Below are 12,564 nucleotides of genomic sequence, written 5' to 3'. Positions count from 1 at the left end.
CTTTTTTCCCTGTAAATTATTAATACACGGGAATGAAATGACTAGACCTACCAGATAGATACAATGGATGGAAACTAATCACGGAGAGAAGCAACCTGGAATTAAGGAAAAACTTCTTAACAGTGAGGACAATTAACCAGTGGAATTGCTTGCCTCTGGACATTGTGGAAGATTCATCACTGGGGGCTTTTAAGAAGCCTATTCACAACCGGGCCACGAGCAGTGCCCACTGGCACTTGCAGCCCCACTCATGCTCACAGCGGGTGGGCGTACACGCCACTCACACAAATGAAGCTGTGTGTGTGCGTGCACGCACATACTGTTCCTCACACCAAACCATCACCTCTTCCCCCCCTCCACACACTAGGCAGCCAACCCAGAAAGGCCGGGGAAGGCTAGATTAGACTAGAAAACCTCTGAGGTCCCTTCCAGCTCCATTATTCTATGTCCTTTTTCTCAGAATTTTGGAGGCCTTTTCAAAGCTTGATCTGAACGGAACAACTGAGATGTTACCAACTGATCTTCCGATTGAAGGAGAGGACTATCGATTCCACAATTTGCTCTTTCTACCGTCCTGCTCAATAGCTTTTCCTAAGAGTTCAGAAACTTGGAATGACACTTTAAGAATATATATATATACCGTATTTTTCAGAGTATAAGACGCACTTCCCCCCCCAAAAAGAGGGTGAAAATCTGGGTGCGTCTTATACAGTGAATACAGCATTTTTGGCCTCCTGAAACCCGGCCCTTTCACAAAAACGGACATGCAGAGGGTTTGGGAGGACTGCAAAGTGCTCTTAGAGGCTGGGGAGGGCAAAACGAGCAAAAAAGGGGCACTCGACAAGTCTCCCAAAGCCTCTGCATGCCCCCCCCTTTTTTTGCAAAAAAATGGGCCTGTTTTCATGAAAAATGGGCCATTTTATGCTCATTTTTGTCCCTGCAGCCTCCACTTTGCAGGCCTTTCAAACTCTCTGCCTGCCCTGTTTTTCACAAAAAATGAAGAGTGCATAGAGTTTGGGAGGCCTGCAGAGTGCAAAAGCTTTTTTAAAAAATTTGCCTCTTCAAAATCATTTGCCTCTTCGTGCATCTTATACTCCAGTGCGTCTTATAGTCCGAAAAATACAGTAACCATAATAATAAAATACTGCCAGACAAAACATGCATGGAGAAAAATAGAGACAGTAGCTCTATTGTGTCTCTTTTTTTTTCCTTAGCACAATGACATTTTCAGCCTGGAAAGCAAAATCAACACACTTACGCAATTACTTTGTCCTCTCCTAGAATATGGACAGGCATCGCTAGCAAGCCACAAAGATGTCAAAGACGTGTCAGGGTGTGATGGCATTAAGAGCACCAATGATGGCATGATGATGTCATGACATCCCTTGAGTTTTCTTCTTCCCTGGGAATACAAACTGCAACGTTCTAGACAGATCAAAGCTCACAAATGATGAGTGTTTGGTGGTCACAGCTGAAGTCATTCCATTGGGTGTCTGGAAGGAGTATCACACAGTCTTCGTTGTTCAAGTTGTTAGGCTCCGAGCTTTTCCACTTGGTGTACCTCACCGGCTGTCCATTCAAATACACAAACTTGCCTTCTGTCTGGAGGTCACTCATACCCAGGAATATGTGCTTGCCGTTCCTCTTGGCCATTGCCGCCAAGGCCGTGTTCTCAGCCACGTTCATGGCAACCGCCAGGGCACCACCGGCGTTGCTGCAGAGAGCTTTCCCATTTGCAAAATTGTCACTCTGACCAGTTGAAACGAAGGTTTTCCCTCCGACGGTGGTCACGCCCTGCATTGAGAAGACTAAGCGGAAAGAAATCACCCGTGAAAATAGTTTCTGGCCAATGAATAAACATCACTCAAGGCAAACATTGAAGGTGCACATTGACAGATCTCCTTCCAGCTTAGCTTAGGGATTTAGCTGATTTATCATGGCTACTTCACTGTGCTTTGTTCCCCAGCGAAGCCTGGGAGTAAGGCCACAGGTGAATAGTCCCTCCCATAGGGAATAAAAGAGGAGCGAAAGGGGAGTGGAGTTTGCAGGAGGCAATTAGTTCATTCCTGCATTCTTGCCAACTACTGTGGCATCTGAAAGATATCGGCCTGGCCACTCCCCAAGCCTGAAAAATGTTGGTAATTGTGAACTCTCTTGAAAGACTGTGGGAGAGGAAAGACATTGCAGAAGAGGAATTCACTGTAAATTAAATAAAAGGGGTTTATTGGGACGAGGACTCGGCTTCGTGCTGGGGAAGCCTAGGTCAGAACAGGCTTATTCCCTGGCAAAGCCTATTCTCCATACAAGGACTAACCAGGCCCACCAGTTAACTAGGTTTGCCACTGCCTTCTTCACTGTGGTTTATTCCCCGGCGAAGCCTATACTCCCTGCAAGGACTAATCAGGGCCACCAGCTCACCTTTTCCAATCCAGTAGCTTGATCTAGCCCAATGCAAAGCTGAGTTTTGTCCAGAAATCATTAGGTCTTAGCTGGGGATAGATATTCCCTAGACTGTTCTTAATCCTTGTAGCTTTTCTGCCTTCCTTATAGAGACGTTGTTATTTTGATTTATTTTCCTCTCTGGGAATTGCATGTGTATATGTGTATTCTGCAAAGCACTTTGTCCATTGATTATATTCCCTGCAGACTTCTTATTTACCTGCAACCAGATTTAAATCTCTTGAACGCTCTTCAAGGAGTTTTTGGAAATTCAGAAGCAAAGGGTGAGCAGAGGGAAAATATCTATGTGGTTTGAAATAAATGGTCAAGATCAATATCTAATAGATGTTAAAAAGAATGGATGGCGTCTTTTTCTTGTTTTTGGTTGGGGTTTCTTTTGAGATCAGCTAATAAAAAATAGGGCCGCAGTGGCTCAGTGACTAAGACGCTGAATTTGTCAATCAGAAAGGTCAGCACTTTGGCAGTCTGAATCCCTAGCGCCGTGTAGCGGAGTGAGCTCCCATTTCTTGTCCCAGCTTCTGCCAATCTAGCAGTTCGAAAGCATGTTAAAAATGCAACTAGAAAAATAGGAACCACCTTTGGTGGGAAGGTAACAGAGTTCTGTGCGTCTTGGGAGTTTAGTCATGCCGGGCACATGACCATGGAGACGTCTTCAGACAGCGCTGGTTCTTCAGCTTAGAAACGGAGATAAGCAATGCCCCCTAGAGTCGGGAACCACTAGCACATATGTGCGAGGGGAAACTTTATCTTAATAAAAATGAATATTGCCACCTCACTAGAAAGATAACACTTACATGAATTTATTTATAACCAGTGGTGGGCTGCAACCGGTGATTGCATGCTTTGCCTGTGCACACGCGCTTTGTGCATGTGTGTGCCTAATGCACTTGCACGCAGCTGTTAAAATACAGCAATTTGAAGCTCAGCTGCTTATATTCTAAGACAGCCCCGGGAAGTAGAAAAGCAGAGGCGCAGAAATCAACTGCTCTGCGTGAATCAGCTGAGCCAGAAAGAAGGAAATATAGGACAGGATAGGGCGGGGGCGGGTGGGCGGGGCCAGCTGATCGTCGGAACTACCAGTTCGCATGAACTGGTCCAAACTGGCAGCAGACCATCACTGTTTGTAACTAAATCTACATGGAGGTAAGTAAGCAGTCGGGTACCCTGAGGTTCTGTCTTAGACCCAATACTCTTCAACAACTTCGTAAATGATTAAGATGTGGGAATAAAAGGGGAACTCATCAAATGTGCAGACGACACCAAGCTGGTGAGAATACCCAATACTCCAGAAGATAGGCTCAAGATCGAGATGGATTTTGACGGACTTCAAGTATCAGTACTGCTTTATAAAGCCTTAGTAAGACCCCACTTGGAATACTGCATCCAGTTTTGATCACCATATTATAAAAAAAGATGTAGAGACTCTGGAAAGAGTGCTGGGAAGAGCAACAAAGAGGATTAGAGGGCTGGGGGCTAAACATATGAAGAACATTTAAAGGAATCACCACTACAGGGGGTGCAGTGGTTAGAGTGCAGTATTGCAGGCTACTTCAGCTGACTGCTAGCTGTAGTTCAGCAGTTCAAATCTCACCAGCGCAGGGTTGACTCAGCCTTCCATCCTTCCAAGGTGGGTAAAATGAAGACCCAGATTGTTGGGGGCAAGAGGCTGACTCCGTAAACCACTTAGAGATGGCTGTAAAAGCACTACGAAGCAATATATAAGTCTAAGTGCTATTGCTATGTCGGGTCTAGTGATTGCATTGGCTTTTTTGGCTGCAGCAGCACACTGTATCATCTCTGAAGCTGGCCTGACTGAGACCATCTTGGAGGCTTCAGTGTTCCCACACTGCTGGCTCATATTTCAGGGATTGTCCACTAGGGCTTCAAGATCCCTCTTGCAGTTGCTACTGTTGAGTCAAGTACCTTTTCATTTGGTTTTCTTGCCTAAATGTAGAACCTTGCTTTCCTCATCACTTGAATGGAAGAGAATGAGTTGGCCACACTGCTTGTTGTTACTTTCTATCTGCCCTCCCCCAGATATTGCACACAAACCCAAACCAACAGCTAACCCCCAAACCTATATTCTTTCTTACTTTTTTTGCTTTTGGTAACTTCAGCTTGTAATGTCTGGACCATCTTTTCCAAAGCAGCAACTTGCCTTTGAACTGTATCAACGGCTACAGAGAAAAACAGAGACACGGAAATCTAATTAAACACCAAAACTTCCATTTATTTTTCATCCCTTTATGTGTGCTCTTCAAGTAAACTCCTCTGATGACCTGAGACTCAGGAGAACCTCAGACTTCATCTTTCAGAGGCTTTCTTACTATTATCCAAGAAGTCCAGAAGATACAACATCAAACGGTTAAGTTTTCTATTTCAGCCACTCCCCCTCCCCCCATTTTATTTGTCTAATGTGGGGGTATCTAACCTTGGCAAGTTTAAGACTTGTGGACTTTCAGAATTCCCCAGCCAGCAATTCTGGAAGTTGAAGTCCACCAGTCTTAAACTTGCCAAGGTTGGACACACATGGTGTATTATATCTAAACCGGAAAAATCTGTATTGTACTGTGAAGACCAAGCTCCAAAAGAAAAGAAAAGAAAATAAATAACGCACCAAGAAACAGCTTGTGGCAAATGAAGCCCCTATAATCATAGCTGAATGCAGGTATTAACAGATCAAGCATTAACTAGTGTACACATTGAGAGACTAATGTATTTTATAAATGCAATACTTTTATTTACTTTTTTATTAACCAGGATATATATATATATACACACACATACATACATAAATATATATATACACACACACACACACACATACATACATGTACGTACATACATAAATACATACATTCATACATACATACATACATACATATATATACATATACATACACATGCATATATATACATACATATATACATATATACATATATACATATATACATATATACATATATACATATATACATATATACATATATACATATATACATATATACATATATACATATATACATATATACATATATACATATATACATATATACATATATACATATATACATATATACATATATACATATATACATATATACATATATACATATATACATATATACATATATACATACATACATACATACATACATACATACATACACACATACACACATACACACATACACACATACACAAACACACGTTTCGGCGAGGTATCACAGCCGAAAACACCAGCCTGAAGATGGTGAGTGAGACCTCGCCGAAACGTTGCCAAGACAATCTCAATTTTACATGGGAAAAGACCCGAATACAACAAGACCAGCATACACACACACACACACACACACACACACACAAACAAACATGTTTTCGTAGATTTTCACAGGTATAGGTATGCTGGTCTTTTTGTATTCGGGTCTTTTCCCATGTAAGTTTGAGATCATCTTGGGAACATGTCAGCAAGGTCTCACTCGTCATCTTCAGGCTGGGTTTTGGGCTTAAAGTGTGATCGGAGCTGCCGTCTTTCTATAAATCTTGGTGGGGGTGGGGGTGGAGTGCTGGATCAATCATTCCACTTACTGAAACCAAGCCAGCACTCCACCCACCCCCCATCAAGATTTATAGAAAGGCGGCAGCTCCGATCACACTTTTAGCCCAAAACCCAACCTGAAGATGGTGAGTGAGACCTTGCTGAAACGTTGCCAAGACAATCCCAATCTTATACGGGAAAAGACATTTTATTTATATATATATATGTATGTATGTATGTATGTATGTATGTATGTATGTATGTTGTATTTGTACTGATAAAGTTTATATATATATATATATATATATATATATATATATATATATATATATATATATATATATATATATATATATATATATATATATATATATATATATATATATATATATATATATATATATATATATATATATATATATATATATATATATATATATATAAACTGGTCAGCATACCTACACCCGTGAAAATCTATGAAAACAAATGTGTGTGTGTGTGTGTGTGTTCCAGCATAACTCTGGAATGCCTTGAGCAATTTCAACCAAACCTGGTACACAGATGACTTACTCTCTGGAAACAAATACTATGGGGATACGACACCACTAACACCCTTCGGTGTGTGTGTTCTGTTAAGATACAGCCTATTGTGCCTTAAAATGGCTTCTACTGTACTGCCGTAAAACGGCTTCTACTGTACAGCACTATGGAGTCGCTATGGTAACAGCTTCACAGTACTCCACAAGGGGGCTCCCTCTGGTAAGGGGGAAAATCCAACATTAGAAATTACGTTTGGTTCAGATATTTTCCCCCTATAAATACATACCTGGGCAATGCCGGGTTATCAGCTAGTGTATAAATATAAAGGAGGGCTGCTTAAAAAAACATATTGCCATTAAAATCAATGCTAGGGTTAAATAAGAGGATTTAGATACAAAATAAAGAAGAAATGCTAGTTTGCGACAAGCCCAATTCCTATCAGCTATAAATTGAGAAATTCTTGCCAGTTTGATGGAGGTAACCAAGCTCACCCTTGAATCAGGAGTTCAAGAACTTTGTTGAATTAAAATGATCAAAAGGTTTACATTTGTTCTTCCAGGATTTGAGACGAGGAATCTCTCCCCCTGCTAGAAGTTACACGAGGCTAGCAAAGCAAGAAAGGCAGAACTGTTCCCGGTTGCTCTTGATGGGCATTGCAAAATGACTCATATTTGAGCTCTTCTTGGAAATATCTGAAAACTCCCCTTCCGTCTCAGGAAGTCAAAGCTCAGCATTAAGGAAAACTTTCTTACCTGACATTTCTCCTTTTTGTCCTTTCTGGCCTTGGGCTCCTGTGCTTCCCTTTGGTCCTGCAGGGCCAGCCTTCCCGGGGTAGCCTTGTTGACCCTTCACTTGGAGGCCTGGGGTTTGAGACAAAGCACCATCTCTTGGACTCCCTTTCCCCAAAATAGCCACCCCCTTTCCCAAGTCGGTGGTATTCTGCCAGTTTAGACTGGTAGCGGAAATCATGGGTGGGCCTGCCCCCCCGCCCCGGCTCTATGCCGTCCCATTTAGGCTGAGCGCATGTGTGGACACGCACATTTGCAAACCAATAGGGGAGGTAAGTGAATACCCCCCCCACTCAGCATCTCTCCATCAGACATCTCCAATTCAGAAGCCTGTCTGGCGACGACATGATGTTTAGCTAGGCTGAAGGATCAGTTGCATGAAAACCGAAGCCAATCTCAGATAGCTAAAGTAAGCAACTTTGTTCTAGAGTTTTCCCCAGACTCTTGCCTTCCCCTCGGAATGACCAGCTGGACCAACTCGGGTGAAATCCAGCAGGTTCTGACAGGTTCTGGAGAACCGGTAGCGTAAATTTTGAGTAGTTCGGAGAACCAGTAAATACCCCCACTGGCTGGTCCCAGAGTGGGGTGGGAATGGAGATTTTGCAGTATCCTTCCCCTGCATGCCCACCAAGCCACACCATGCCCACTAAGCCACACCCACAGAACTGATAGTAAAAAAAAAATGAATTCCACCACTGCTCTATGCCATCCGATTTAGGCACTTTTTAAAGCTAAAGAGCATGCACAGAAGGCTGAGTGCATGCGCAGATCATCCCATTTGCAAACCAGTAGGGAAGGTAAGTGAACACTCCTACTCAGCATCTATCTGTCAGCCATCTCCAACTCAAAAAGATGCCTGCCGATGACATGATGTTTTGCGAGGCTGAAGGATTAGTTGCATGAAAACCGACGCCATTCTCAGATAGCTAAAGTAAGCAACTTTAGTCTAGAATTTCCCCCCAGACTCTTGTCTTCCCCTGGGGATGACCAGATGGACCAACTTCATGGATCTTGGAGAAGGTCACGTTTATGCCACTTGCTGCTGTGGAAGATTCTAAGCTAGATCACTTAACCCCTCCTTTCAGCCTAGCTGGAAGTTTCCCAGCATGACAAAAAACAAAGAAGAATCTATAACTTTTGTGTTAAAGGTCCTTCCTTCTTTTTGTTTAAATACAAAAACAAGATTAAATATACAGTGTTAAGTAATGAACACACTATGTTGGTGTGTGTGTGTGTGTGAGAGAGAGAGAGGGGGGGAGGGAGGGGGAGGGAGGGAGGGAGGGAGAGAGAGAGAGAGAGAGAGAGAGAGAGAGATTGATTTCAGAAATTATACCCGTGTCTCCTTTCTCTCCTTTGGCCCCATCCCTTCCATCTCTCCCTGGTAAACCAGCGACTCCTGGGTTGCCACAAGCCAAGACGGTGCAGGAATTTGTATCCGGAGCAACAGCTGAAGCTAACGATGCTCCTAAGAAGAGCAGCAGCAAAGTGTTGAAAGGTTGGAGGAAAAACATGGTTGGTACCTTGGATCGAGAACAAAATTAAGGAGAGATTATTTGGGGTGATGTGGTTTTGTTCGTCTTTTAGAGTTTATAGACCAAAATGGATTTGTGCAAGGTATCTGGACGATGTTCAAAGCTACGTATTCCTCAACAACACTCTCCAAGTAGAGATGACATATGCGAAATGAATAAATCAACCAAGTAGCGACATTGTTGAGTTATTTAATCGGTCATTCGACCTCAGTTCTCCAGATCTTAAGGAATCCTGTGATTCAAATTTCTTAGGAGGCAGCAATAGAAGTAGACATTGCAAAAGATTTACTGTAAAGATTTACAAAGCAGAGCTTGAGCTAAAAGTGAAATCAGCGTTGCTTACCAGAGGATTCCTTGGTCAGCTAAAGCAGTTATTTCACCCTAGAACGAGATGCAGATTGATCCAGAAGGAGTAGATTCTCTTCTCTTCTCAACAGCAAGAAAAGAAAACAGAAAGAGAAAAGGGCATGCTGATGTGCATTTTACTTTATCTCTGTTGTTGCTCAAGATATTGGATTGCAAAACTAATCTTTGCTTCATTCTGTTTACTGGCATACATGCAGTGTCTTAGTATAAACTTTTACCCAGTTTATTTATTGCAAAACCACTGTGAGTTGCCAGATCAGATCAATTTGCATAGGTCTGAATTCCATTTCCCCTCCACTCAGAAGTAGTTTATCCACTCCTCTAGGCCTTCTCGAGGATTAATTGAATGAATGATTAACTCTGAATTATAGTTGGTTTCATATTTCTGACCAAACATTTGTTCTTGTAAAATGGTCTTTTTTGTTTTCTTTTCTGGATTTTTTATGCCCTCAAACTTCTTTCGTTCGTTCGTTCATTCATTTATTTCATTTCATTTGTTCTGAGTAACAATTCATTACCAAAACATGATTCCATCCCGAATGCAATCAGTGGAGAAATCATTTTTTTTTACTTCTGGTTCTTTGGGCGTGGCTTGGTGGGTGTGGCAGGGGAAGGATACTGCAAAATCCCCATTTCCTCCTGATCAGCTGGGACTTGGGAGGCAGAGAATAGATGGGGGTGGGGCCAGCCAGAGGTGGTATTTGCTGGTTCTCCAAACTACTCAAAATTTCTGCTACCAGTTCTCCAGAACGTGTTAGAACCTACTGAATTTCACCCCTGAATACAATTCACAGTTGCAAATTATTACAGAATAAATTGTTAACTAGAATCTTTGACTAAAGCTTCACAATTCTCAAAACTTTTGAAACTGGTGAAAACTGCTTGCAGAGGGATATATTGGTCAATGGTTCTCTTGTTTACAATTATTAGAAGGGTTTTAAGTAGAGAACAGAATTTATGGTTATGAACATTGTAAAACTAAGTTTGAAATAGAATTGTGTAGAAATGATGAACGTGTTATTGCTGAAGCGTACAAACTTTTATTGAAATTTGTAACAGAAGTGAAAAAATAAATGATAAAATGGGCTAAAAACTTTGGTTAGAATATACAGATGGAAACAATGGGAAATTTTGTTGATGAAAGGATTGACATTCTCATTATGTTGTCATCTTAAATAGTTTTTTTAAAAAAAGTGATGTAAGGTTGGTATTGGTCACCAGACAAATTGTACAGAATGTATAAAGGCACTTCAAACATTACACTGGAAACCTGAACAACACAAAGGGGCATTTTGTTATGTTTAGTGAAACTGTAAAAAAAAGTAGAAAATTCTGATTTTTTAGAGGATTTTAAAGATTAATATACAATTGAGACCAGAAGTCTTCTCCTTGGGATTGGTGGACAAATTGTTGAAAAAAAAATGTTGTGACACTTTGTTTTTGTACCTGATAGCTGCAGTGAGATTATCTAAATATATAAAAGTGAAATATCACTCATGCATCATCACCAAATCTCCAGAACCATAAAGCCTACAAACTTGAAATTTGGCACGTGTGTTCCTCTTGGATTCTAGGTGCTTGCTAAGAAAGGATTTTTCAAAATGACCATCAGATCATTAGTGTTTCTTATAATATTATTAACATGCTCTGATGCTAAGGAGTTAAACATTCTACTCCCCCTCCCCACCTGAAAAATGCTCTGATGCTAAGGAGTTAGACTGAGGGAGAGAAGGGGATAAGATAGGAGAGGTCTCGGTGAGGCAAGCCTGGGGGAGAGAAGGGGATAGGAGAGGATCAGTGGGGCCAGCCTGAGGGAGGGAAGGGAGGGAAGGGGATATATCTGTATATAAGGAGCAAAAAGGAAAGAGCCAAAGATTAACCGAAGTTGGAAAAGTCACTTTATTACACACTGTTAGAGGAAATGCCCATCTGGGTTCACTTCCAAGTGGGGAGAAAGACACTGGAAACATGGTGGCTGTTTGGAAAGATGGTGGACAGGATCACATGGTTGAGGTCCTGGGCAAAAAGGCACGTGTGTGTGTGTGTGTGTGTGTGTCTGTGTGTGTATGTGTGTGTGTGTGTGTGTGTGAGAGAGAGAGAGAGAGAGAGAGAGATTTGTGCCCTCTGTTGACCTTTGAATTTGAGCTTGTATTCTGATTGGTTGTCAGACTCCCGTGGGGTCATGCAGGGGCAGCTCTGTAGGTTGTCTTGAGTCCCAATCTGGGTTGAGCCTTGTTGGGAGATGATGTAATGAAAGGGTTTTGGGATTCCTATTATGGCTCTACCTGAAGGAGGGGGATCTTTGTTATGTAGAATAGACTGCCCCAGGCCTTAATATACCCATTGACAAAGGTGGGGGCAGCTGAGTTTCTGCCTCCCTTTTAGGGGAACTATTCTGCCCTTTCAATATTTCCTAATGAGAGGGGTGGGAGCTAACTTCTTACAACAGTATATGAAAAGTCACTTTTATGCAGTTGGTGAGGAAATATAAACAACTCCTGCCCTCTTTTCCTACAAGGTTTGCTTATATCCAGCTGCAGCAAAATCTTCTGACAGCTCTTGGGTTGTTCTGAGGGCACATTGGAGATTTTTCAAAGATGTCTCATTAACACTGCATGAGAGCAGAAGTACTTTTGACAATGTGCATCTGTCTGAAATAAACTCTGCAGAGATTTATATTCTCTCAGCCTTGTTTACGTTAGAGAGCTTCTTGTAAGTTTATTTCTGGCTCAGCGGGGTGAAGTGGAAACGGAAATAAAATGAATCTTTTTCTTGCAATCGACAATGAATCGCAGTTCACCATACTTCAAAGAATGGAGGCCTTTGAACTCTGGTACTGGAGAAGACTCCTGCGAGTCCCTTGGACTGCAAGGTGATCAAACCGGTCAGTCCTAGAGGAGATCAACCCTGACTGCTCTTTAGAAGGCCAGATCCTGAAGATGAAACTCAAGTACTTTTGCCACCTAATGAGAAGGAAGGACTCACTGGAGAAGAGCCTAATGCTGGGAATGAAGGCCTGGAGGAACGTTGTCCATGGGGTTGCGATGAGTCGGACATGACTTCGCAACTGACAACAACAACCACACAATGAATCACTCTAGAGCTCGTGATGGTCCTTCTTTTCAGGAAGAAACTCTTGCCTCACTCCACTACTCAACACCGGGTGCTGTCGTCCTGAAATGTCTGCAGGCATGTATTATGTATATCATCATAAACACCTTTGAGTTTCCTTGCTCCGCATCAATAAAATATTAAACACAAGCTCATCTCATGATTACTTTCAAAGGGAAAGGTGGACTGACAGCTTTGTGGCTTCCTCTCGAAGGAACCGCTGAGATT

The 12,564-nt window shown here is 42.0% G+C and overlaps 1 protein-coding gene across 1 annotated transcript; it reads right to left on the bottom strand.

Moving 5' to 3' along the window:
* Positions 1-1,161: 1,161 nt before the first annotated feature.
* LOC309393312 (mannose-binding protein-like) lies at positions 1,162-9,354 on the bottom strand. Its single transcript, XM_081955340.1, has 5 exons — positions 9,203-9,354; positions 8,661-8,847; positions 7,292-7,399; positions 4,554-4,637; positions 1,162-1,808 (listed from the first exon to the last, which is right to left on the bottom strand). The coding sequence occupies exons 2-5, from the start codon at positions 8,836-8,838 to the stop codon at positions 1,435-1,437; spliced, it is 744 nt and encodes a 247-aa protein (XP_081811466.1). The 5' UTR covers positions 8,839-8,847; positions 9,203-9,354; the 3' UTR covers positions 1,162-1,434.
* Between the last annotated feature and the right edge of the window lie 3,210 nt (positions 9,355-12,564).

Source organism: Natrix helvetica (assembly GCF_964273705.1).
Source record: "Natrix helvetica genome assembly, chromosome: 5".
Taxonomy (NCBI): Eukaryota; Metazoa; Chordata; class Lepidosauria; order Squamata; family Natricidae; genus Natrix; species Natrix helvetica.
This window is presented reverse-complemented; position numbering and strand designations above follow the sequence as displayed.

Coding starts and splice junctions, on each gene's coding strand:
- LOC309393312 (XM_081955340.1), bottom strand. CDS start 8,838: ATGTTTTTCCTCCAACCTTTCAACACTTTGCTGCTGCTCTTCTTAGGA. Junction 7,400..8,660: donor AGGAGAGAAAGGAGACACGG/GTATAATTTCTG, acceptor CTCAAACCCCAG/GCCTCCAAGTGAAGGGTCAA. Junction 1,809..4,553: donor AGTTACCAAAAGCAAAAAAA/GTAAGAAAGAAT, acceptor CTTTCCGCTTAG/TCTTCTCAATGCAGGGCGTG.